Here is a 26843-nt window from a genome sequence, read left to right as displayed (position 1 = left end):
GGCTGATCTGAAACTCCTAGGCTCAAGTGATTCTCCTGCCTGGGCTTCCCAAAGTGCTGGCATAACAGGCCTGACTGACTGCGCCCAGCAAAAATCACCATTTTAGAACATTTTAACCATTTTGAGTATAGAGTTCAGTGGCAACAGCATTGACGTTATTATGCAACCATCACTGTCATCCATTTCCAGAATGTTTTCACCCTCCTAAACTGAAACTCTGTCCCCATTCAACACTAACTCCCCATTCTCTTCCCCAGCCCTTGACAGCCACCATTCTACTTCTGTCTCGATGATTTTGACTACTCTAGGGACCTGATGAGTGAATTCATACAATGAGGTGCCGTTTTTGCGACTGGCTTATTTCACTTGGCACAATGTCTTCAAGGTTCATCCATACTGTAGCCTGGGAGCATGTGTCAGAGTTCACTTCCCTTTCACTGCTAAATGGAATTCCATTGTTTGTATAGATCACATTTTGTCATTGGGCATTTGGATTGTTTCCTCCTTTTGGTGATTGTGAATAATGCTGCTGAGAATACTAGTGTCAGCCGGGCACGGTGGCTCACGCCTGTAATCTCTGCACTTTGGGAGGCTGAGGCGGGTGGATCACCTGAGGTCAGGAGTTCGAGACCAACCTCGCCAACATGATGAAACCCTGTCTCTACTAAAAATACAAAAAATTAGCCGGCCATGGCGGTGGGCGCTTGTAATCCCAGCTACTCAGGAGGCCTGAGGCAAGAGAATCACTTGAACCTAGGAGGTGGAGGTTGCAGTGAGCTGAGATTGCGCCACTGCACTCCAGCCTGGACATCAAGAGTGAAACTCCGTCATAAAAAAGAAAAAAAAAAAGAGAGAGAGAGAGAGAATACTAGTGTCCAGACATCCATTGGATCCTATGGTGATTCTTTGTTTAGGACCTGGCATTTTTCTTTTTTTTTAAGACTGAGTTTCACTCTGTCCCGCAAGCTGGAGTGCAATGGCGCTATCTCAGCTCACTGCAACCTCTGCCTCCTGGGTTCAAGCGATTCTCCTGCCTCTGCCTTCTGAGTAGCTGAGATTACAGGCATGCGCCACCACACCCGGCTAATTTTTTGTATTTTTAGTGGAGACGAGGTTTCACCATGTTGGTCAGGCTGGTCTTGAACTCCTGACCTCAGATGATCCACCCACCTTGGCCTCCCAAAGTGCTGGGATTATAGGCATGAGCCACTGTGCCCGGCCAGGACCTTGCATTTTTCTTTGCTATATTTTATCTGTGGACATCACACCAGCTTGCCGAGATCTTTTGGGCCTAGATTGTGCCCCAACTTTGTGTCAATAGCAAATCTGAGAGTCAGCACCCTTTCCGGGTGGCTCTAACTAACAGCCAATCCGCCTAAGTGTATCCATACCTGTTTATCTTCCCCCTAAGGGCCTGCTAGAGGGCATTGCTCACCCTGAGTGGTGACATCAGGTCAGTTGTGGTTTTCCGTTAGACCAACTTGACAGTAACGTTTCACAAGTAAATAAGCATGTGACCCAGCATTTCCAATCTTGGGTATATACACACGAAAATGGAAATATATGTCCAAACACTTGTATATGAACATTCAAAGCAACACTGTTCATAAGGTGTTGCCAAAAGGTGGAAACAACCAAATGTCCATCACCTGATGAGTGAAGAAACGAAATATGGTATATTGATACAGTGGAATATTGTTGGGCAACAAAATGTCCACAAGAGGCAAATCCATGGAGACAGAAAGGCTAGTAGTTGCTAGCGGGGAGGGGTGGCAAGAGGGGAGTGGGAAATGACTGCAAATGGGTACCAGTTTCTTTTTAGGGTGATGCAAACATTCTGGAATTACATGATAATGATGTTGGCACAACCTGAATATACTAAAAATCCATGCACTGTACAGTGAGTTTTATGGTATGTGAATTATATCTCAATAAAGCTGTCTTTTCAGGAAAAGCTTAAAAAACAGGTAAGTGAGGTCTATCCCCAAGTCATTTTCAGTGAACCCATGGAAATCGTTGCTTCCCTTCTTAAAGTGCTCACAAACCATCCTCTGGCAACGCTAGATCCTGGGCTGGAGCATCTGTGATTCACATACTCTGACCACTTCTGGGAAACCCAGAAGCACCTTGCTTGTTTCCAGACCTGGAACACCCGTCTCATCCTTCACGGTTCCTCAAAGCTCACTAACAGCCATCCAGTGATCTTGTCTGTGTCCTTTAGTGCCTTGCAATGTAACTCTGCTAGCGAGGAGGCCGCGCTGAGCACAGAGCTGTTTGAGTAAGAAGTAGCCAGCATACTGTTAAAGTGAGGGCACTGAGAAAAAAAACATAAGAAAGAAAAATAGCACCCACCAGAGGAAGGTGGTAAATGCTGTCCCGGAGAAGGATGGACAGTGGATGCTATTGGAGAGCTGAGGAGGAAGCGAGTGGCTCCCTGAGCTCCCGGGCACAGGAAGACCATATAGGAGGGCAGAGAGGGGGTGGCTGGGTGGGAGGAACGGCACGAGTTGGCCACTGTGACTGGAGGGGAGCCTGTCAGGGATTCCTGGGCCTCCTCTCCTCTCCAGCCTGACCTTGGGAGCCTTAAATACCTCCAGCCCACAGCGCTAGATTCCTAGGTGCCCACAGGCTACATTTCTTGGCGGGTAGTGATTGTTCTCAATGATGGTTTTGTTACTGAGGCTGTGTTGGGGGGAATGCAGATGGGTAATGAGTGGGTGAGTCGGTTCTCAAACAGCAACAAAGAAAAACCTGAGACTGACTAATTTATGAGAAAAGTGGTTTAATTGGCTCATGCACAGTTCCTCAGGCTGTACCGGAAATATGGCAGTGTGTGCTCGGCTTCTGGGAAGGCCTCAGGAAACTTACAAGCATGGCAGAAGGTGAAGGGCGAGGAGTGCTTCACATGGCTGGAGCAGGAGCAAGACAGAGCAAGTGGGAAGGTGCTACACACTTTTGAACAACTAGATCTTGCAAGAACTCACTCACTATCACAAGAACAGCACCAAGGGGATGGTGCTGAACCATCCATGAGAAATCTACCCCCATGATCCAACCGCCTCCTACCAAGTCCCACCTCCAACACTGGGGACTACAATTCGACATGAAATTTGGTGGGGATGCAGAGCCAAACCAGATCAGTGAGGAAGCCTGATTTGTTTATTTTAATCTTTAAATTTGTATTTATTATTTATTCATTTTATTTTATTTTATTTTATTTTGAGATGGAGTTTCTCTCTGTCACCCAGGCTGGAGTGCAGTGGCACAATCTCAGCTCACTGCAATCTCTGCCTCCTGGGTTCACGCCGTTCTCCTGCCTCAGCCTCCTGAGTAGCTGGGACTACAGGCACCCGCCACCACACCTGGCTAATTTTTTGTATTTTTAGTAGAGAGGGGGTTTCACTGTGTTAGCCAGGATGGTCTCGATATCGATTTCCTGACCCCGTGATCTGCCCGCCTCAGCCTCCCAAAGTGCTGAGATTACCGGTGTGAGCCACTGCGCCCAGCCCCTTTATTAATTTTTTTAAGAGATGGGGTCTTGCTACATTGCCCGGGCTGGATACAGTCAAACTCCTGGGCTGAAGGGACCATCGCACCCTAGTCTCCCAGGTAGCTGGGACTACAGGTGGGCCTGTGATACTATACCCAGGCTTATTTATTTAATTTTTAAAATATTGTGGTAAAATGCACTCAACATAAAACTGACCAGGCCAGGTGCAGTGGCTAATGCCTGCAATCCCGACACTTTGGGAGGCCAAGGCAGGCGGATCACGTGAGGTCAGGTGTTCAACACCAGCCTGGCCAACGTGGTGAAACCCCATCTCTACTAAAAATACAAAAATTAGCTGTGTGTGGTGGCACCCACTTGTAATCCCAGCTACTTGGGAGGCTGAGGCAGGAGGATCACTTAAACCAAGGAGGCAGAGGTTGCAGTGAGCTGAGATTGTGCCACTGCATTCCAGCCTGGGTGACAGAGCAAGACTCTGCCTCAAAAACAAAACAAAACAACAAAAATTAGCTGGGTGTGGTGGTGCACACCTGTAATCCCAGCTACTTGGGAAGCTGAGGCACTAGAATCGCTTGAACCTGAGAGGTGGAGGTTGTAGTGAGCAGAGATCATGCAGCTGCACTCCAGCCTGAGCAACAGAGCGTGACTCTGTCTCAAAAACAAAAACAAAAAACAAAACCTCTGACCACTTTAACCATGTAAGTGGACAGCATTAAGTACATTCACGTTATTGTGCTGCCATCACCACCATCCATCGCCAGAACCTTTTTCTCATCTCAAGCTGAATCTCTACCCATTGAACACTAATTCCCATGCCCCTGTCTCCCAGCCCCTGGCAACCACTCATCCACTTTCTGTCTCTATGAATTTGACTACTGTAAGAACATCACAGAAGTGGAACCATACAGGATTTGCCTTTTTGTGGCTAGCTTGTTTCACTTAGCAGAATGCCCTCAAGGCTCACCCGTGTGTTAGCATTCCCTTCCTTTTTCTTGCCAAAAAATATTCCCTTGTATAAACATAACCATATTCCATTGTGTGGATATACGAATACACCCGCTTTTTGTTTTTGAGACGGAGTCTCACTCTGTCACCCAGCCTGAACTGCAGTGGTGTGATCTTGGCTCACTGCAGCCTCCGCGTCCCAGGTTCAAGCAATTCTCTCACCTCAGCTTCTCGAGTAGCTGGGATTACAGGCATGTACCACCATGCCCAGCTCATTTTTGTATTTTTAGTAGAAACAGGATTTTACCATGTTTGCCAGGCTGTTCCACGAACTCTTGACCTCAGGTGATCCACCCACCTTGGCCTCCTGAAGTGCTGGAATTACAGGTGTGAGCCACCGCGCCTGGCTGGCTATACCCCGTTTCATTTCTCCTTTCATCTGTCCGCGGACACTTGCATTGTTCCCACCTTTTGGCTGTTGTAAACTGCTTTGTTTTTAGAGCAAGGTATTCATACCTGAGCAACAAGGAATTTCTGGGTGACGGAAAATGCTTGAAAGGAGGAGAGCCAGGGGGTCTGTGGAGAAATCCTGTAATGGGGGAAGTGGCTTGGAGGAAGCAGAGCACAGAGGGCTGATGATGGCTGGGCCAGGAGGGGACAGGGCCGGTCCCTGCCTGGTGAGGCTGGGTTTGTTTCCTGGCTGGGGACTGGGGGGCCAGTGAGCAGAGGGGTGGCTCTGTTAGAGGACAGAGTCAGAGCCCTCTCGGCAGACATAGCCGTTCAGAGCTGGAGACAAGACGAGCGAACCAGAAGGGAATCATGAGCCAGAGTCACGGCCACACACAAGGGTGGGAACCAACTTCCCTAGACCTGGGACGGGCTGTTGGGAATGGCCGTGGGAGAGATCCAGGGGCAGTGACCAGGAGGAGGCTCCTGGAATTGCCAGCCCTTCCCTGCGAATGTGCTGGGCGTCAGGGGCCAGCTCCTGCAACCCCTCCAATGTCCAGCATTAGGAGGAGGTGCTCACTTGATGTTTGTGGACCGAAACTGGGGGAAATTAAGGTAAACAAGGCATGTTTCTCACCCTCCAGAAATTATGGTTTAGTTGAGGAGATAAAAGACATGAAAACCAACAGGTAGTACAAGATCCACTTTGAGTCATACAAAGCCCTGAGGCGCTCTGAAGAGAGAGGGGTACCTCTGGAGCAGGTGACCCACATCGGCCTCGCAGAGCGGGAGGTATTTGAGTCATTTTTCAATGAATGAAGCCAAAGGAATTACATGTTTGGGAGACTAACAAGTGTCCTTTCGTCCCGGTCATGCATTCCTTTGACCCTGCAGGTATGACGCTGGGCGGGATGGCTTCATCGACCTGATGGAGCTGAAGCTGATGATGGAGAAGCTGGGGGCCCCCCAGACCCACCTGGGCCTGAAGAGCATGATCAAGGAGGTGGACGAGGACTTCGATGGCAAGCTCAGCTTCCGGGAGGTACCTGCCTACTGTGGCCCTGAGCCCCTGTGGGGTGCCCCTGAGGGGACCTTCAAGTGTACAGCCCCCTGGAGCACAAACGAGTTTGGCCTCTCCAGAGTGCTGTTTGCATATCTAACCTGCAATTCTGCTTTCAAAAATGCCTTTTAGGAGACAGCTAACCCCAGTTCTGGCCTGGAAAAAGCAGCATGGGTAGTAGTATAACCTCCTTTCAATAAAATAATAAGAAATTTGGAGGATGTTCACCAAAATATTCATAGTGGATATTTATGGGGACAAAATTTTGGTGGTTTTATAAGGTTATTCTTTTTTATATATTAAAACTTTTCATGTTTAAACATATTTTAAAATTATTTTTAATTGTTATGGATACATAATAATTGTACATATTAGACGTGTGATTTTTTTTTTATTAGTATTATTTTTTGAGACAGAGTCTTACTCTGTTGCCCAGGCTAGAGTGCAATGGTGTGATTTCAGCCCACCGCAACCTCCACCTCCTGGGTTCAAGCGATTCGTGCCTTAGCCTCCCAAGTAGCTGGGATTATAGTGTGCCACCAGGCCTGGCTAATTTTTGTATTTTTCGTAGAGATGGGGTTTCGCCATGTTGACCATACTGGTCTCAAACTCCTGGCCTCAAGTGATCCTCTGTCTCAGCCTTCCAAAGTGCTGAAATTACAGGCGTGAGCCACCAAGCTCGGCCTATGGGTGATATCTCGATATAAGCATACAATGTGTAATGACCAAGTCAGGGTAATCTGGGTATCCGTCACCTCAAGCATTTATCATTTCTTTGTGTTTGAAACATTCTATTCCTTTTAATTATTTTGAAATATACAATAATGTGTCTTTTTTGCTTATCACCCAGGCTGGAGTGCAGTGGCTCAATCCTCAATCATGGCTCACTACAGCCTTGACCTTCTAGTCTCCTCCATTGATCCTCCCACCTCAGCCTCCTGAGTAGCTGGGACTATAGGCACATACCACCACATATGTCTAATTTTTTAAATTTACTGTAGAGATGAGGTCTCACTGTGTTGTCCAGGCTGGTCTCCAACTCAGCCTCAAGCAATCCTCCTGCCTCTGCCTCCCAAAGTGCTGGGATTACAGGCATGAGCCACCTTGCCCAGTTATTTTGAGAATAATACTTCTTTATATTTTCATTTTCATTATTTATTTATTTGTTTGTTTGTTTATTTACTTGAGACAGGGTTGCTCTGTTGCCTAGGCTAGAATGCAGTGGCATGATCACAGCTCACTGCGGCCTCAAACTTCCAGTATCAACCCATCCTCCCACCTCAGCCTCCTGAGTAGCTGGGACTACAGAAATGTACCACCATGCCTGGCTAATTTTAAAAAATTTTTTGTAGAGATAGAGTCTTGCTATGTTGCCCAGGCTGGTCTCCAACTCAGCCTCCCAAAGTGCTGGGATTACAGGCATGTCTAGCTACTTTTTATTTTTACAGCATGCAAAATAGTTTATTTTTTATTAAAATTTTTTTTTGTTGTTTATAGAAACAGGGACTCACTTTGTTGCCCAGACTGGTCTCAAACTCCTGGGTTCAAGCAATCCTCCTGTCTTGGCCTCCCGACGTGTTGGGATTACAGTGTGAGCCACTGTGCCCATCCCCAAAATAGATTTTTTTTTTTAATTTTTTTTTAAATTTTTGAGACAAAGTCTCACTCTGTTGCCCAGGCTGGAGTGCGGTGGCATGATTTCAGCTCACTGCAACCTCCACCTCCTGGTTTCACGTGATTCTTGTGCCTCAGTCCCCACCAAGTAGCTGGGATTACAGGTGTGCACAACTATTCCTGGCTAATTTTTGTATTTTTAGTAGAGATGGGGTTTCTCCATGATGCCCAGGCTAGTCTTGAACTCCTGAGCTCAAACAATCTGCCTGCCTCGGCCTCCCAAGGTGCTGAGATTACATGCATGAGCTGCATCCAGCTGTATTTTTTAATTTTTTGAGACAAGAGTCTCACTCTGTTCCCCAGGCTGGAGTGCAGTGGTATAGTCTTACCTCACTGCAACCCTCACCTCTCAGGCTCAAGCTATCCCCCCACCTCAGCCTCCTGAGTAGCTGGACCACAGGCATGTACTACCACACCTGGCTTTCAAAAGTAATTTTATAAAGGGTCTTATTCTGTGCCGGTGGAGCCCCCTCACCAACAGTCCAAGAATGGACTTGGTCTTTGAACCTCTGAAATTGCAGGCAAAATTTTGAGGTACCGGCATCTCCCCCAGGAAGAGTGCATATAGCATTCACAGCTGATCCCCAGATGGCTAAGAACCTCTGTGAGAAAGCCGTTTCTATTTTAGGGACAGTGTCTCAAGACTATCCGATGTCTTCCGTGGCAAGGACGCCACCCCACAGGGAAGGGGATTTCATGTGTTCGATGTGTTCTTATGAGTTTTATCTGCTACCTGTATTATAACTTTTTTTTTTTTTTTTTGGAGACAGTCTCACTCTGTTGCCTAGGCTGGAGTGCAGTGGTGCGAACTCAGCTCAGTGCAACCTCCACCTCCTGGGTTCCAGCGATTCCCCTGCCTCAGCCTCCTGAGTAGCTGGGACTCTAGGCACGTGCCATCACGCCTGGCTACTTTTTGTAATTTTAGTAGAGATAGAGTTTCCCCATGTTGCCCAGGCTGGTCTCGAACTCCTGGCCTCAAGCAATCCACCTGCTTTGGCCTCCCAAAGTGCTGGAATTATAGGTGTGAGCCACTGCACCTGGCCTATTATAATAATTTTGATGATGATATCAGATTAAAGGTTCAGAGCATCTGCAGTTTCAGTCATGTCTCAGCTTCAGCCCTTAGGAGCTGGGAGTAGGGGACCCTCCCTGCTTCCTGGTGTTTAACCTTGGTTATTCCAGAAACGTTGGAGTACTGGCACCCTGGTTTTTTCACAGCTCACTGCAGCCTCTCACTTCTGGGCTCAAACAGTCCTCCCACATCAGCCTCCCAAAGTGTTGGGATTACAGGCGTGAGCCCCCACACCCAGCTAGCGCCCTGGTTTCTGATGTGAGACTTTGGGTCAAGCATTGGTCTCTCTAGGCTAGAAGTTCTTCCTGGAGCAGAACTGGCAGCCACAAGCCCCTCCCTGAGCCGTGGTGAACTGGGCTTGTCCCTTGCTTCTACAAATCGGCTCCAAAATCTTCCACCTTTACTAAACCTGAGATAGGATTCACAGGGCTGGGCATGACCGTCTGGATGGTCTCATCTAGCTTTGCATGCCAGAGCCAAGGGGCTGAAGGGCCACAGATATCTGGGTTTGCTGGGTGTGGGCTGTGGCCTCCGTGCCACTCAGCCTGTCCTGTCACCACCACACTTGTCCTCACAGCTGCCCCATTTGGCTCCTGCTGGGGCACTGGCTCTTTCCAACCCGAATACCCCTAGAGTATAGAAGGCAGATACTTTTGCCTTGGTGAAGCTTTGGAGTAGGTTCTGGGGAGAGAGCTGTGGTGAGGCTGTGACCTCTGGGAACAGGAGCTGAGAGGGTGTTTTGTGGCTTGCAATTGCCAAATGAACTAAGACACATTCCCCCATCTGCTCCGTTGTACGCAGGGGCCAACCACAGGTGCTCCTCCCTGAATCCGTGATGCTTGGTTAGCTTTTGTCTAGCTGCTGGTTTGGCCAGCAGATGGTAGACATCAGAAGCTTGGAAATCTCCAAAGGGTTCCTGTGATTTGTTTGCACCCCCATTCCAGAGCTTCAGGGACATTCACAGTCTACCCTTTGTCAGTTCCAAGCCCAGTCCCATCTCTAGTAGCCACCCCAGGCATGCAGGCCCTGGAAGTGTAAGGACATGCTGCCACTCATACTTTCCTGTTCCATTATTTCACTGTGCTGGTTTCCACCTCTGCTTAAGGCCCTAGTGGACCAGGGCTGTGTTCACAGACTGAAAAGAGCATGGGCTCAGGCTGCCATGCAAAGCTAGGTCCCCAGAGTGAGATCTTTTACTTCTGAGCCTCAGTTTTTGTGTCTTTAAAATAGTGGTGTGAATAGCTCTCCCCGCTATTGTGACCATTGTGAAAACTAAGTTATCTTTCTGTGCCCTTTACAAGCTAGGAAGACATTCCTTACTGGAAACCGTATTTGCTGCCACCTTGGTCTTGCACTTCCAGCTTCTGAAACGGTGAGAAAATACATTTCTGTTGTGTGAGCCACCCAGTCTGCACAATTTTGTTAGGGCAGCCCAAGCAGACAAATCCAGTGGCCCCTGGAGCCTGGCCGTGCTGGGCTGCCCGCCCGCCTGACCGTGGCTGACCAGACCATGGATGAACCCCTGGTCTCACCAGGCTAATCGAATTCTCTCTCTTGGGATTTTGAAATTGGGGTTGAAGTGCTCTGAGTTGGCTCTGCAGATGGCTGTTCTTGGAAGGGTAATACAATGTGGGGTGCCCACTTTCTACCGTGTGGACCAGCATGAGAGAGGGAGGGGGAATCTTGCCTCCAGTCCTAAGGGCTTTGCCTCTCCCAGTCCTCCTCCAGGCCACTGCATCTTGTCCTTGGATTTTTGAGACATCTATTTTATTTATTTATTTATTCATTCATTCATTCATTTATTTACTTTGAGACGGAGTTTTGCTCTTGTTGCCCAGGCTGGAGTGCAATGGTGCAATCTCAGCTCACTGCAACCTCCGCCTCTCAGTTTCGAGCGATTCTCCTGCCTCAGCCTCCCAAATAGCTGGAATTACAGGCATGCAGCACCACACCCAGAGAATTTTGTATTTTTCTTTTTCGTAGAGACAGGGTTTCACCATGTTGGCCAGGCTGGTCTCGAACTCCTGACCTCAGGCGATCCACCTGCCTTGGCCTCCCAAAGTGCTGGGATTACAGGCACGAGCCACTGTGTCTGGTCGAGACATCTGTTTTAAATAATGAATACTTCCTTTTTGCTTAAGTGAACAAGTTTATTTCTGTCACTTGCAACCTAAGAGTTCTAACTAATACCGAGGGAGTGTTTGCATCACCAGCCGCAGCCATGAAGTTAAAAATTCCCTGAGTGTATCAGAAGCATCCATAGCTTGCGTGTGAAAGGGCTTTTAGCTTTGTTAGTTCTCTTGCTGTCTCTTTGTTTTCTACCTCTCCTTCCCTCCCCCTCTTTCTTCACAGTCACAGCTAGGACAGTTTCCAATTCTTCTACCACATGCCCGGCTTTGTGGACTATAAATAGGAAGACAAACAAGGCTGGGCAGTTGGATAAATTGTCATTTAGGGTGGTTGCTGATTGTAATAAAATAAATGGAAATGTCTGGCATGCTTCATGGAGGGCGAGGCGCTTTCAGCTTGAGCTGAGTTTTTTTTCCTTATTTAACTGGCTGGGGTAGGGGGGACCCCTGAGGTGTGACAGGGATGCTGCTGGTCACCTGCTGACCTGGCACAGTGAGTGGATGTGGTCTGGATCTGCCCCAGACCTGAGGGTTCAGAGGAAACAGCTCTGGGAAGGGACCCGTGAAGAGAGCTTTCCCTCATGTTTCCAGTTCATGGAACCCGTCCGTAAACTGTCATCTCCACTCTGGATGTGAGAAGGCCAAGCCTGGGGGATGGTGAAAGTCCCTGAGGTCACCTGGGTGGGCGCTGGCTGGGGGTGGTGCTCTGTCTTTTCTTTTTTTAGAAAATATTTTATTATTTTATTTATTTGTTTATTTAGTTATTTGAGACACGGTTTCACTCTGTCACCCAGGCTGGAGTGCAGTGGCACGATCTCAGCTCACTGCAACCTCCACCTCTCAGATTGAAGCAATTCTTGTGCCTCAGCCTCCCGAGTAGCTGGGATTACAGTTGTGTACCACCACGCCTGGCTAATTTTGCTATTTTTAGTAGAGACGGAGTTTCACCATGTTGGTCATATGCTGGTCTCGAACTCTGGACCTCAAATGATCCGCCCGCCTCAGCCTCCCAAAGTGCTGAGATTACAGGTGTGAGCCACCACACCCAGTCAGTGCTCTGTCTTTTTGCAGCTGCCTGTCTGGGCCCCAGAGAGCACTGGCCTGGTGGGGCTGCCTGTTCTGTTTGCTGCGTGGAGCAATACGGTGGGGCCTTCTGTGAAGGAAATGCTTTAAGGATAGCAGGGCACGGAGCGACTGCTATGTCATTCCCTCTCTGCACATGCCTCTCATCCACAGCCCTGAAGTCTGCTGGTTCGATCTTTCCCACCCCTGTGTCCCCATCCCCTTGACTTCCAACCTATTCTTGGGGGCCCTGGCCTCCTTCAGGAGGCCGTTTTTTTTTTTTTTTTTTTTTTTTTTTTTTTGAGACGGAGTCTTGCTCTGTCACCCAGGCTGGAGTGCAGTGGCCAGATCTCAGCTCACTGCAAGCTCCGCCTCCCGGGTTTACGCCATTCTCCTGCCTCAGCCTCCCGAGTAGCTGGGACTACAAGGCGCCGCCACCTCGCCCGGCTAGTTTTTTGTATTTTTAGTAGAGACGGGGTTTCACCGTGTTCGCCAGGATGGTCTCGATCTCCTGACCTCGTGATCTGCCCGTCTCGGCCTCCCAAAGTGCTGGGATTACAGGCTTGAGCCACCGCGCCCGGCCAAGGCCTGTCTTCTTTCAAATCAGTGTTCAGGCTCTGATAATCCGCAGCAAACTGAGTCTCTGCCGGCCTCTAGTGAGAGAGTTTGAAGCTGCAGGTGGATGAACGGGGCTGACCGTCGGCCTCTCCGTGGGCATGTTGCTGTGTCCCTTGCTTTGTATTTGACAATATCCACGGTGGCGTTAGGACCCTGAAGGGAGCAAAAGGAAGAGGGTGTCTTACAAGGCGTTTCAGGGTTGCGGCGGTTGAGACTCTCACCACATGAAACACACTTCCCTCTGGGGATTGAGAGCCTTGGCAGTAACGATACTCAAGTGAGGGTTTGGAAGGCCCGCAGAAGTTGCTTAACATATCACTCTCCTTTAAGTAGTGTTCTTTTCCCTTTTGAGAAGGCTTTTTTTTGGAGACAGAATCTTACTCTGTAGCCCAGGCTGGAGTTCAATGGTACGACCTTGGCTCACTGCAACCTCCACCTCCTGGGTTCAAGCAATTCTCCTGCTTCACGCTCCTGAGTAACGGATTACAGGTGCACGCCACTATGCCTGGCTAATTTTTGTATTTTTAGTAGAGACGGGGTTTCACCATGTTGGTCAGGCTGGTCTCGAACTCCTGACCTCGTGATCCGCCCGCCTTGGCCTCCCAAAGTGCTGAGATTACAGGCGTAAACCACTGTGCCTGCCTAAAAGAAGGCATTCTTTTAGGGAAGAGGGTTATGAAAAAAGACCTGGAAACCTGAAATTTTCCTGTGGGTGCACACATTTTAGGTAGCACCTGAAAACCTGGAGAGACCCTCTTTTGATGATGGCTTGGAACATATCAGTTTATATTCTTTCCATATGGAAAAATAAATCATGAAACTTAGATAGCAGTTGTTTGATGCATAAATCAATTAAAATTATTTAAATAAGAGAACTTAAAAAGCCACAAAATTGCCTTGGGAGAGTACAGGAAGATGGGGGACCTGCCATTTAAGTTTGGCCAATTTGTAGCTGGGCATGGTGGCTCATGCCTGTAATCCCAGCACTCTGAGAGACCTGAGGCTAGGAGTTCGAGACCAGTTTGGTCAACATGGCGAAACCCCATCTCTACTAAAAATACAAAAATTAGCCAGGCATGGTGTCACGCTCCTGTAATCCCAGCTATTTGAGAGGCTGAGGCGGGAGGATCACTTGAACCTGGGAGGCAGAGGTAGCAGTAAGCTGAGATCGAGCCATTGTACTCCAGCCTGAGCAACAGAGTGAGACTCCATCTCAAAAAAAAAAGGTTTGGCCAATTTATTTATTTAAAAGTTTGTTCTTTGGAGGCCTAAAGATTAATTCATTCAGGTCACATTTTGAATCTGGAGGAGGAAGGTGGATTATTCAACAAATGATACAAGGATTACTAACCAACCATTTGGAAGAAAATAAGGTTAATGATTAACCTCACATGATAAATAAAAATAAATTTCAGAGATTAAATATTTACATGGTTAAAAAAAAAGCCATAAAAGTTGTAGAAAAAATGTTGGTGATTGTTTATATAACCTTGGTGCTGAGGAAGGTTTTTCTAAGCATAACACTATATGTAAAATTTTTGAAAGTTGAAAATTAGCATAAACATACTTAAAAGGCAAGTGACAAAGCTGAAGTATTTGAAACATACCAGGTTCTGTGAAGATCTTTAGCAAATGATAAGAAAGGTAAACCATCTAATGCAAAAATGAGACACACTAGAAAAATACAAGTTGTTAAAAAACCATTGGAAATATTAAGTTATTTAGTTTTTTGGAAAATAGTTCATATAGGTTTATTTGATTTTTCTTTCGTCACTGTAAACTAGGATGCTGCTAATTTTTTACTTTCATAGATAATGTTTAAACCATTGTAGGAATGTTTCTGAAGGATAAATTCCTACCAGTAGAATTAATGGTTGGAAGGCAAAAAGCATCTTATTTTCCATAAACATTTCCAAAGTGCCCATCAAGTGCCTCACACCTGTAATTCAGCACTTTAAGAGGCTGAGGCAGGAGGATCACTTGAGACCATGAGTTTGAGACCAGCCTGGGCAACGTAGAAGACCCTGTCTCTACAAATTAAAAAAAAAAAAAAAAAAAAAAGCCAGGTGTGGTGGCACATAGCTGTGGTCCCAGCTACTCAGGAACTGGAGGCCACAGGACTACCTGAGCCCAGGAGGTCAAGGTTGAGCTGTGATCACAGTGAACTGTGATCACACCACAGCACTCCGGAGTGAGACCCTGTCTCAAGAAAATAAAGAGCCTGTCTCAAGAAAATAAATAATTATCGGCCGGGCGTGGTAGCTCACACTTGTAATCCCAGCACTTTGGGAGGCCGAGACGGGCGGATCACGAGGTCAGGAGATCAAGACCATTCACTAACACAGTGAAACCCCGTCTCTAGTAAAAATACAAAAAATTAGCCAGGCGTGGTGGCGGGCACCTGTAGTCCCAGCTACTCGGGAGGCTGGGGCAGGAGAATGGCGTGAACCCAGGAGGTGGAGCTTACGGTGAGCCCAGATCGCACCACTGTACTCCAGACAGAGTGAGACTCCCCATCTTAAAAAAAAAAAAAAAAAAAAAAAGAAAAGAATAGCCGGTGTGGTGGCTCACACCTGTAATCCAGCACCTTTGGGGGCCAAGGTGGCATATCACTGAGGTCAGAAGTTTGAGACCAGCCTGACCAAGCATGGAGAAACCACGTCTCTACTAAAATACAAAAAAATCCGCCGGGCATGGCGCATCCTGTAATCCCAGCTACTTGGGAGGCTGGAGGCAGCGAGGGATTGCTTGAACTGCGAGGCAGAGGTTTGCGGTGAGCCGAGAATCACGCCATTGCACTCCAGCCCTGGGTGACAGAGCTAGACTCTGCCTCAAAAAAAAAAAAAGTTTGAATTGGTTTACACTTTCAAATAAATATGAGGGTGCCCATTTCCCTATATCCTTGGGAAAAATGGACATGTTTTCATTTCTGACAATCTGATAAGGGAAAAAAATAATTTGCCACACACACACATAAACACCTTTCTTAAGTGATTAGCGGAGTGACTTCGGCTTGGGCCAGAGGCTGGTTGTGAATCTCTCAGTGAGACCCACGCTGATTCCCTGCTTTCTTTCCCCTGTAGTTCCTGCTCATTTTCCACAAGGCCGCGGCGGGGGAGCTGCAGGAGGACAGTGGGCTGATGGCGCTGGCAAAGCTCTCCGAGATCAATGTGGCCCTGGAGGGCGTCAAAGGTGCCAAGAACTTCTTTGAAGCCAAGGTAGGGCTTCGTTCCTTCTGTGAGGAGCAACCACTCCCAGCCTTCACCCTGTCCACCAGACTGCAGCTGTCAATTTCATCTCAGCAGAGCAAACCTGCAGAAACAGACCAGGAGGGTCCTCCAAGTCCCCTGCCACTCAGCACAGTGGGTGCCAGTCCACCTGAGCTCAGAGTCTGCCTCCTCCATCTCCCTACCCTGTCCACTCAGAGCCTCAGTGTCTTCATCTGTATGATGGAGGGGTGACAACAGAATTGCCTGAATGATGAAACGAGTTCATGTACATGAAAGCGTTTAGCAAGTGCCTGGCTCACTGTGAGCCCTTCGTAGGTGGTATGGGCCGTTGGGACTCTTGTGGAGTTTCGTTTTAGTTTATTCTGGGAGCTTGCCCAGAGACAGAGTGCCTTGGTGACACATCCTGGCCTGCCCAGTCCCCTAAGCAGGACTCTAAATTCTCACTTCTCTTTGAGGCTGCTTGGAGACAGATTTCATCATCTTTCTGCCACGCTGAAAGCCCAGTGCTCTCATCTGACAGTGTCAAGGACAAGCCAACCACTCATTGTGCCTTAAACACTGGCACCATGTGTCCAATTCTGAAAGTGGTTTGGCCTTTCCTTCCTGACTTAGCATTGATTCAGCCCATCTCCAGCAAAGCTGGGCACCGCATTGAGCTCTAAGAGACAACTTCTTTCTAAGGATGAAGTGGACATAACTGTTGCCCTTCCCAGGGCACATACATAGTCCAGTGAAGAAAGCAAGCTCCACAATGATACAGAGAAGGTAGAGAGGAGGGAAGGGCTATTTTGCAGGGATGGGTCTTCTCCATCCATTGAGTATATAACATGCCGATGTCTTATGATGCCTTGGCAGAGGTGCTAGGGTTGAGAGCCCGAGCTTAGCAGGACAGTTTTCAGTCCACTGCTCCAGTGCAAGGTGATACGTGCTCTAGTTGAAGTAGGTTTGAGTGTCTGGGAATGTTTTATCTGGGCATTCAAGACCTGTTATAATCTGGCTCTGATCCCTGCTTCAGCCTCATCCATCCCCTTCAAATGCTGCCACGCCTTTCCCAACTGGATCTGCTGTTCCCTCTGCCTGAATGCCCTACCCAAATGCCTCTGCCTAGAAAACTGCTTCTTCATCCAGACCCATTTTGAAGAGTTCCTCCCCTAGGCTGCTTTCCCTGACTGTCCGTCCTCTTCTGTGTGCCTCTAGTACACGTGGAAGTGGGTTATAATTTATCTTTTCGAGGCACCCTTAGATGCTTTTGGTAAAAGTATAAATTAACCCAGCTTTTTATTTTATTTTTTGAGATGGAGTCTCACTCTGCTGCCCAGGCTGGAGTGTAGTGGCAGAATCTTGGCTCACTGCAACTTTGACCCAATTTTTTATAAAGCAGTTTGAAACTAACTATTCACATTTTATATTTTTCCCTTCCAGAATTCTACCTCTTAAGACTTCTTCTTTTTTTTTTGAGACTGAGTCTTACTCTGTCGCCCAGGCTGGAGTACAGTACAGTGGTGTGATCTTGGCTCACTGCAACCTCCGCCTCCCAGGTTCAAGTGATTCTCCTGCCTCAGCCTCCTGAGTAGCTAGGACTATAGGCACGCACCACCACGCCCAGCTAATTTTTGTATTTTTAGTAGAGATGGGATTTCATCATATTGGCCAGGCTAGTCTCAAACTCCTGACCTCGTGATCTGCCTGCCTCCACCTCCCAAAGTTCTGGGATAACAGGCATGAGCCACTACACCCATGCAAATGCACATACATGTATGGACAAGGATTTTCATACAATATTGTTAGTAATATAGAAAAATTAGAAATAACCAAAACTTCCATTATCAGGGAAGTGAGTTCATTGTGATATACCCACACATTTGCACACTCTGCAGCTGTCAAAAAATGAGATGCAGCTGCATGTCCGTGTGGACAGATGTCCAGAATAAATGAAGCAAGACAATATGCTGGAAACCTAATTTTGTAAACATGAAATCCAACCTGGATCATTACATGCCAAAGTATTAGTAATAGTTGTGTCTGAGGGACTTATTTTATATTTTTGTGATGTTTTACAATGAGTGTGCACTCTTTTTATAACTGGAGAAAAGATGAAAAGAATGACAATAAAAATTCTTGCAGCTCGTTATGTTCATAGGTCTGCCTCCTCACCCAAACTCAAAGGCAGAGTATGTATGATATCTTTGTAATTACAGTGCTTGGTATATAATGACCCTCAATAAACATCTGCCTGGATGACAAATGGAGGGCGTCACCGCTGGATTTGGGAGAGGGCCATAAAGAAGCTGCCATTTGTGACAGATGTTCCGAGATGAATGGGGATTCACCTTGTAATCAAGGAAGGGAGGGCGTTGTGATCGTGGGAACAGCAAGTGGAAGGCTCCAAGGCATAGAGGGTGAGGCTTGTTTGGAGGCTGGAGAGGTGTCACAATGTGAGGATACAGGATGTGTGAGGGAGCAGGGCTGGTGACGTGTCTGGAGGTGAAAACCAAGATGCAAATATGGTGACCCCAGCCTGGCCAACATGGTGAAACCCGTCTCCACTAAAAATACCAAAATTAGTTGGGCATGGTGGTGCACACCTATAATCTCAGCTACTTGGAAAGCTGAGGCAGGAGAATTGCTTGAACCCAGGAGGCGGAGGCTGCAGTGAGCCGAGACGTGCCACTGCACCTCCAGCCTGGGTGACAGAGCATGACTCCACCAAAAAAAGAGAGAGAGGGAGAGAGAGGAGAGAGAGAGAGAAAGAGAGAGAGAGAAACGAAAGAAAGAAAGAAAGAGGAAGGAAGGGAGGGAGGGAGGGAGGAAGGAAGGAAGGAAGGAAGGAAGGAAGGAAGGAAGGAAGGAAGGAAGGAAGGAAGGAAGGAGAAAGAGAGAAAGAAAGAAAATATGGTGATCAGGAAACTGGGCCAGCACTTGCCACCCTTTGGCCCACCATGGCACGTATGGTCTGTGACTCTCAGATTGGATGGCCCCCGGCTGCACTAGACAGTATTGGACAGAGAGCTCCAGCCTCCCCAAGGCTGAGAGGAGCTCCTCTCTGAGCACCTGGTTGGGAAGGTCAGGCCTTCCCCAGACTGCTGAGTGTCAGAACAACCTGCACACCAGATTCTCAGGCCAACGCACATCTACCTGGAATTTCTCCAAGGTGGGTTTCAGGAAACGTGTAGGTGATGGAGCTGTGATGTGATTCCGACGCACAGCCACAGGTGCAGGGGAGCCCGAGTGTTTGGGATGGGCACTACGAGTACACACTTGCCTGGGGACAGTTTAGACTCAGGGAAGTTTTCACAGATGTCCCGAGAAGAATTGTGGGTCCAATAAGTGTAGTGACAACCAGACTAGGGAGGAGGAGGGGACAAATTGAGAATTCTCTAGAAGTCTCAGTGTTCATGACCACTCCATTGAAGGTGGGAGATAAGTGCCATGAGGTTTGTCAAGGAGGGAAGTTGATGATATTTTTCATCAAGACCAGCCTCCCAGGCCGAGTGTGGTGGCTCACGTCTGTAATCCCAGCACTTTGGGAGGGTGACGGGGGAGGATTACTTGAGGTCAGGAGTTTGAGACCAGCCTGGCCAACATGGTGAAACCCCGTCTCTACTAAAAATACAAAAATTAGCCAGGCGTGGTGGCGCATGCCTGTAGTCCCAGCTACTTGGGAGGCTGAGGCATGAGAATCGCTTGAGCTCAGAGGCAGAGGTTGCAGTGAGCCGAGATCACACCATTGCACTCCAGCCTGGGCAACAGAGCAAGACTGTGTCTCAAAAAAAATAAATAAATAAAGCAAAAATAAATAAAGCCCAGCCTCCCCCTATTCCCAGAATGGCTGTGGTTTGAAGAGGAAAAGTTATGAACTGGGTCTGGTGTCAAGTGTGAGGGGACTTCAGGCACAGGAAAGGTGTGCCCCTTTATTTGAAGGCCATCATATTGGTTACAAATAATTTCTGATCACATCCTGTTTGACCGAACCTGGTGACTCCTGGCTGCATGGGAGGTTAGGGAGTGTCTTTTTTTCTGGGATCTGCCTGCCTGGCTATAATTATTGCCACTGGGGAAGGTGAAGATCCTACATGTTGAGGGTCATGGAGTGATTTCTTCCACACATGCCCAATTCTGAACCTGCCATTGGAAAACACTGGAATATCATTATCTCAACTGGGCTCTCTGGAGCCAGGGGTGGCGTCAGTCTCGCTTAGGCCTCTGGGCCATGTGCCAGGCCTCATAGCAAGAAATAAGGCAGGAAATGGGTGCTTCTGGGCACCTCACAACATAGACCACAGGAGCTAACTTCACAAGATATAAGTTGAAACCAAGGCTTAGAGATTGACCTATGGTAGAACAGAATGGTGCCAGGACTGTGGGAAAGGCTGCCATTTAGGCCTTTGGAGAAGAAGAAGGTGTAATCAGAGGTACAAGGAAACCCTGGGGAAATGCTATTTTGGAGGACTGGAGCAGTTTTTAGAAGAGATTAGGCTGGGTGCAGTGGCTCATGCCTGGACACTTTGGGAAGCTGAGGCAGGAGAACTGTTCAAGCCCGGGAGTTCAAGGTTGCAGTGAGCTGTGATCATGCCACTGCAACACAGCCTGCACAACAGAGCAAGACCCTGTCTCTAAAACAAAACAAAACAAAACAAAAAGCAAACATAACAAAATGGAGTTTTTAGTCCCTGCCTCTAGGGATTATAATTCCATAAGAGTAAAAGTGACCTGGTGCAGTGGCTCACACCTGCAATCCCAGCACACTTAGGAGGCCAAGGTGAGAGGATTGCTTAAGCCCAGGAGTTTGAGACCAGCTTGAGCAACATGGCAAGACCCCGTCTCTACACACACACACACACACACACCTTTCTATATAAGCATAACTCTTGCTGTTAATATTCTCAGAGTTACCTGTCTTCCGAAATGGACCCCTGTCAAATGCAGGGGAATTTAGAAAATGGACACTGATTTTTCATTGAAATGGGAGCATCCAGGCCTGGCGCAGTGGCTCATGCCTATAGTCCCAGCACTTTGGGAGGCTGAGGTGGGAGGATTGCTTAAGCCCAAGAGTTTGAGACCAGCCTGGGCAACATAGTGAGAACTTGTCATTACAAAAACAAAAATAGTAGCTGGGTGTGGCGGTGCATGCCTGTAGTCCTAGCTACTCAGGGGGCTGAATTCGGAGGAACACTTGAGCCTGGGAGATTGAGGCTGCAGTAAGCCATGACTGCACCACTGCACTCCAATCTGGGTGACAGATTAAGACCTTGTCTCAAAATAAAAAAGACATTTAGAAAGTTGAGAACTCTGCTCCAACTCCCCCAAAAGACAGTTAAATGTTGGGAAATGTAAGGATTACTTCTTCCTTTGTCCTCCAATGTTATAAAGAGAATGCAAATATTGAAAAAGATCATATCATATTCATTCTCTGAAGCCATTGATTCTGATAAAGTCACATAAAAATGACACATTAGAAAAAAAATTATATCAATGGATGTAGCTCTAAGAATCTTAAAACTTCAGGGCCAGGAGCAGTGGCTCATGCCTGTAATCCCATAACTTTGGGAGGCCAAGGCGGGCAGATCACCTGAGGTCAGAAGTTCGAGACCAGCCTGGCCATCATGGTGAAACCCTGTCTCTACTGAAAGAAAAAACAAAAATTAGCTGGGCATGGTGGCGTGTGCCTGTAATCCCAGCTACTTGGGAGGCTGAAGCAGGAGAATCACTTGAACCCAGGAAGTGGAGGTTGCAGTGAGCTGAGATCACACCATTGAACTCCAGCCTGGGTGACAGAGTGAAACTCCATCTCAAAAAAAAAAAAAAAAAAAAAAAAATCTTAAAACTTCAAAAAACGGAATGCAGTGATTACATTTAAGGATGTATATGTTAAAACTGCAAGAATGATTTGAAAATGTTACTATCATAGGTATATCAAGAAAAAATCATTTAAATTAAATATCTCAAAGGTATTTCATAAAGTTTAATACCCATTCATAGTAAAACATTTTAAAATAAGAAAACAATGCTTCTTTAGCACGGTAAAAGAATATTGGCCAAGCACAGTAGCTCACGCCTGTAATCCTAGCACTTTGGAAGGCTGAGGCAGGCAGATCACCTGAGGTGGAGAGTTCGAGGCCAACATGACCAACATGGAGAAACCTCATCTCTACTAAAAAACAAAATTAGCTGGGCGTGGTGGCACATGCCTGTAATCCCAGCTACTCAGGAGACTGAGGCAGGAGAATCGCTTGAACCTGGGAGGCAGAGGTTGCAGTGAGCTGAGATCGTACCATTGCATTCCAGCCTGGGCAATGAGAGTGAAACTCCGCCTCAAAAAAAACAAAAAAAAGAAAAGAAAAAAAAGAATATCTACTTTCCTCATAAATATCAAGGCATTCTATAAAGCAGTAATATTAAATCACACAGTATGGGTGCAGGAATAAACAAATCAGTCAGTGGCACAGGATAGAGAACAGAAACATCTCTTTCATGTGGGAACTTAGAATATGAAGACAATTGGGAGAATAATGGGCTAGCAATAAAAGGTGCTGAGACAATTAGCTATGCACTTAGGAAGATAAAGTCAAGTCCCTACTTTATACTCTTCACTAAAATAAGGGCACTTAGATCCTTTTGTGGTTCATAATGTGAAGACTGGGTTTTCATGCCCATGTGTGAAGTGTGCCTGCCTCCAATCTTGTTAAGATGTCAGCACATTGCCTTCTGACGGGAAAGAAAAGTGAAATAAGTGAGCTTATTTTTGTGGCTTAAGGGGCCAAATGAGAACACAAAACCATAAAGGTATTAAAATGAAATTCAGGAAATGGGTTTAGAACCTTGGGGGTTTAGAAGACCTTCTTAAACATGCCATAAAATGCAAATGGCAGAATGGAAATGCTTGATCAATTTGATTACATCAAAATTTTAAATATATGTGTCGTCCCAAATGCCTTAGAGCTAAAAGATTAGCAAAAAACTGGGAGAAAGTAACTAAAATATGTATAACCAGAGACTAATACCAAGAATTTATAAGGAAAGTAAATATTCTTTTATTTTTATTTATTTATTTTTTTGCCTTATGTAAATCAAATAGGGGCTGAGCTCAGTGGTACATGCCTATAATCTCAATGCTTTAAGAGGCTGAGGTGGGAGAATTGCTTGAGCCCAGGAGTTTGAGACCAGCCCAGGCAACATAGTGCAACTCCATCTCTACAAAAAATTTTAAAAACTAACCTATAGGTGGCATGCACCTGTAGGCCTAGCTGCTCAGGATGCTGAGGTAGGAGGATCGCTTGAGCTTGGGAGTTCGAGGCTGCAGGGGACTGATTGTGCCACTGCACTTCAGCCTCAACCTGGGCGATGGAGCAAGAGTGTTTCTTAAAAAAAAAAAAAAAAAAAAGGAATTGCAAATTTTAAAATAATAATATAATAACTGAATAGAAATGTGGGCAAAGGATATAAATGGGCAATTTACAAAAGAGGAAATAAAACAAGGTTTTTGGCTATCTGATTGGCAAAAAGTAAAAACATTAATGATAACCTTGGCAAGGTTGTGGAGAAATGAGAGCTTCCGGTTCATGATTGTGGGGGTGTAAATCGGAACAGCTGCTTTGGAGAACAATGTAATAGTCTATTAAAATAACATACATAAGGCTGGGTGTGCTGGCTCATGCTTGTAATTCTAGCACTCTGGGAGGCTGAGGCGGGTGAATGCTTGAGCTCAGGAGTTCAAGACCAGCCTGGGCGACATGGTAAAACCCGTCTCTACTAAAAATACAGAAATTAGCCAGGCATGTGATGACGTGTTCCTGTAATCCCAGCTACTCCAGTGGCTGAGGCAGAAGGATCGGTTGAGCCCCGGAGGCACAGGTTGCAATGAGCTAAGATTGCGCCATTGCACTCCAGCCTGGGCAAGAGTGAGACTGTCTTAAAAAAAAAAAATGTACATACTCAGCGAGTTTGAAAATTTTACAAATTGAGACACACTCACAGAATCAGTTCTAGAACAGAGGATTGTTAGATGGGTTTATCCGATATGATATTATTGAAGACAAATTGTTAGATTTAAAATACTCAGATGGCACCAAATTCCATTCACGATACCAACAAAACCACGTAATATCCAGAAGCAAATATAGGGCGACTGATTTAGTGAGCAACATAAAGGCATAACTGCATGAAAACTGAGGCATTCAGGGAAAACTGCTTTTTAAAATTATTATTGTTATTTTGAGATGGAGTCTCACTGCAGCCTCGACCTCCAAGGCTCAAGTGATTCTCCTGCCTCAGCCCCTGAGTAGCTGGGATTACAGGCACATGTCACCATGCCTGGCTATTTTTTGTATTTTTAGTAGGGACGGGGGTTTCACCATGTTGGCCAGGCTGGTCTCAAACTTCTGGTCTCAGGTGATCCACCCGCTTCAGCCTCCCAAAGTGCTGGGATTATAGGCTTGAGTCACCACCACACCCAGCCCAGGGAGAAATGTATTTTAAAGGTATCCCTTTGCCATAGGCAGATGGATGCAAGTCCAGTCAAAATCTCATGAGGGGACTGGGTGCAGTGGCTCATGCCTGTAATCCTAGCACTTTGGGAGGCCAGGGCCGGTGAATCACCTGAGGTCAGGAGTTTGAGACCAGCCTGACCAATATGGTGAAACCCCTTCTCTACTAAAAATACAAAAATTAGCCAGGCATGCTGACGTGTGCCTGTAGTCCTAGCTACTCAGGAGGCTGAGACAGAAGAATTGCTTGAACCTGGGAGGCGGAGATTGCAGTGAACCAAGATCATGCCACTGCACTCCAGCCTGAGCGACAGAGGGAGACTCCGTCTCAAAAAAAAAAAAATCCCATCATGGCATTCATTTTGGTTTGCCTTTTTCCCTAGAACTGAACAATATTAGTGTGAAATTAAAATAATGTAAAAGTAGTTAATAAACTGGGATGTTAAACTGTATCCTGAAAAAAAAGTCAAGTAGAATGACCAACCCCAGCAAAAGAAGCACACGGGGGCACAGCAACAAATCCAGTGACGTGTTAGAGATGGTGTCTGCGCCAACAGAAAGCAACTTTTGAAGGCCACACAGAAAGAGTGCTTGCTGGGGTCCTGCCCTCCACCGGCCCATGTTCCCTTATGTCTAGGTCTGCTGAATGGACTGTTCGCTCAGGTGTCAGCAGCTCCAGGGTCCTCTGCCCTCCCTTACTCGGTTGGTCTGTGTCTGCTGTTTCTCTGCAGGTCCAAGCCTTGTCATCGGCCAGTAAGTTTGAAGCAGAGTTGAAAGCTGAGCAAGATGAGCGGAAGCGGGAGGAGGAGGAGAGGCGGCTTCGCCAGGCGGCCTTCCAGGAGCTCAAGGCCAACTTCAGTACATAGTCCTGCTGACCTTGCCCTCTGCCCACAGCTGTGCCTCACAGACGCCCCGGGAAGAGATGACAGGCATCTTCATCACTGCTGCCAGTCCCCTCCCTGAGCCAGCGTCTCCACCCATCATCCCGTGCCAGCTCCCATGCCAGCCTTCATTCCTCTCAGTGTCCAGGCCCCTCCGGGAGGGTCCTGGAGTGGGCCAGATGCCTGCCCACCTCTGTCTCCGGCCTCTGCTCCTCCACCCTGCCTGTAGCCAGAACTCGTATCTTCTCAGCAACCTTCACTTCGTCCTTGTCCCTTTACCATTCCACATCAAAGAGTAGTCTGTATGTCAATTTGTCTTTTTGGGTCCTCAGAGAAAATGCCCATTTTCAAGAGGAATTCTCTGCACTCCCCTCTGCTTCCCATCCAGCTTCCCTGTTCTCATCTTTGGTAGGATTCTGCCAGTTGCTTTTACATCTTCTGTTCCTGGGTAATGGTGGGTCTTAATGGAGGCTGGGTGGACCACTGCCCATTCACTCTTCAACAGGAAGAACAGCATGCCGCCACGGTGACACACATTAGAGAAAGGACAGAGGTCTGCTCCTTCCTGCCACCTTTCTCCTGGCCCCTTAGCATTCCCCCAGTCCCTCCCTCTTCACCCTGCTCGTCTATGTCTTCCCAGTTCAGCCTTTTTCCCATTCTTAAATGCTGTGCTACTTCACTGTAAGATTGAAAGAACAGTTAGGGTACCAATGAGTAAAAGGGTTCCTGGTCACTCTGACTCTGTGCAAATTGTATTACAGTAGACCCCTGACACTCCCAAGTGACAGATCCAGGGCCTTTCAAACATCCCCAAAGTCGTGGCCATACTCACCATTAGCCAGTTTCTAACATCTGTTTCAGGGTATCGAACTGTAGATGTTCTTACCCCCCATACTTGTGAGTTCTTGGGGTTGCTCACAAATACTAGGGGTTGTGTTGTATTTTTAACAAATATATCCTGTTGTCATATTTATTCTCTTTTGTAACTGCTATCTTTACAATAAAGAAATCACCTGCCTTTCTATCTTACAGCTGTTTCTTTTTACATTGTACAAATAATGTGACCATCACATCAATGTGCCTGGAATTTTCTTGAATTAAAGGAGAGAATAGGGTATTTTCTATAGGAGCCAAGTCCCATCCAGGGCTTCTGTTTGACACCGAGGTCCTGAAGTACAGTTAGAAATGGGAACTAGAGGCCAGGCACGGTAGCTCACGTCTGTAGTCCCAGCACTTTGGTAGGCTGAGGTGGGCGGATCACTTGAGGTCAGGAGTTCAAGACTAGCCTGGTCAACATGGTGAAACCCCATTTCTAGTAAAAACATAGCTGGCCTGGTGGCGCACACCTGTAATCCCAGCTACTCAGGAGGCTGAGGTGGGAGAATCCCTTGAACCGGGGAGGCAGAGTTTGCAGTGAGCAGAGATGGTGCCACTGCACTCCAGCATAGGCAACAGAGCAAGACTCCATCTCAAAAAAAAAAAAAAAAAAAGGAAACAAATGAGAACTAGAGGGCTGGTTTTCACTCTATAGGATTCAGAGTACTGAGCTTATCAGGTGTACTCCCCTTCCCTTCTGTGAGGATGCCTTCAGCTGCAGGGAAAAACCACAGCTTCATTTCTTTTGCTTCTTAGATCCCTTGGAACTGTGATGAGAGCCAATGCCCCTCCCTCCCATGTATAATCCAGGATATTTGGCTACCCATGCAAGGACCTCTGTCCCAAGAGAACACCCTT

At 47.0% G+C, this 26843-nt stretch overlaps 1 protein-coding gene across 2 annotated transcripts in view; it reads left to right on the top strand.

The window, feature by feature from the left end:
• The window catches only part of EFHD1 (EF-hand domain family member D1), a 50966-nt gene extending 24828 nt beyond the window's left edge, over positions 1 to 26138 (top strand). For both annotated transcript variants that reach the window (XM_017886203.1, XM_017886204.1), the window contains exons 2-4: positions 5795 to 5942; positions 15599 to 15733; positions 24960 to 26138. In XM_017886203.1, the coding sequence (XP_017741692.1) occupies positions 5795 to 5942; positions 15599 to 15733; positions 24960 to 25094 (418 nt within the window). In that variant the 3' untranslated portion in view covers positions 25095 to 26138. The remainder of the gene's footprint in view (positions 1 to 5794; positions 5943 to 15598; positions 15734 to 24959) is intronic.
• Positions 26139 to 26843: the final 705 nt, after the last annotated feature.

The sequence above is a fragment of the Rhinopithecus bieti genome, unplaced genomic scaffold, assembly GCF_001698545.2.
Source record: "Rhinopithecus bieti isolate Rb0 unplaced genomic scaffold, ASM169854v2 scaffold_13704, whole genome shotgun sequence".
NCBI classification, from domain to species: Eukaryota; Metazoa; Chordata; class Mammalia; order Primates; family Cercopithecidae; genus Rhinopithecus; species Rhinopithecus bieti.
The sequence above is the reverse complement of the archived record's forward strand: the minus strand, read 5'-3'. Positions and strand labels throughout refer to the sequence as shown.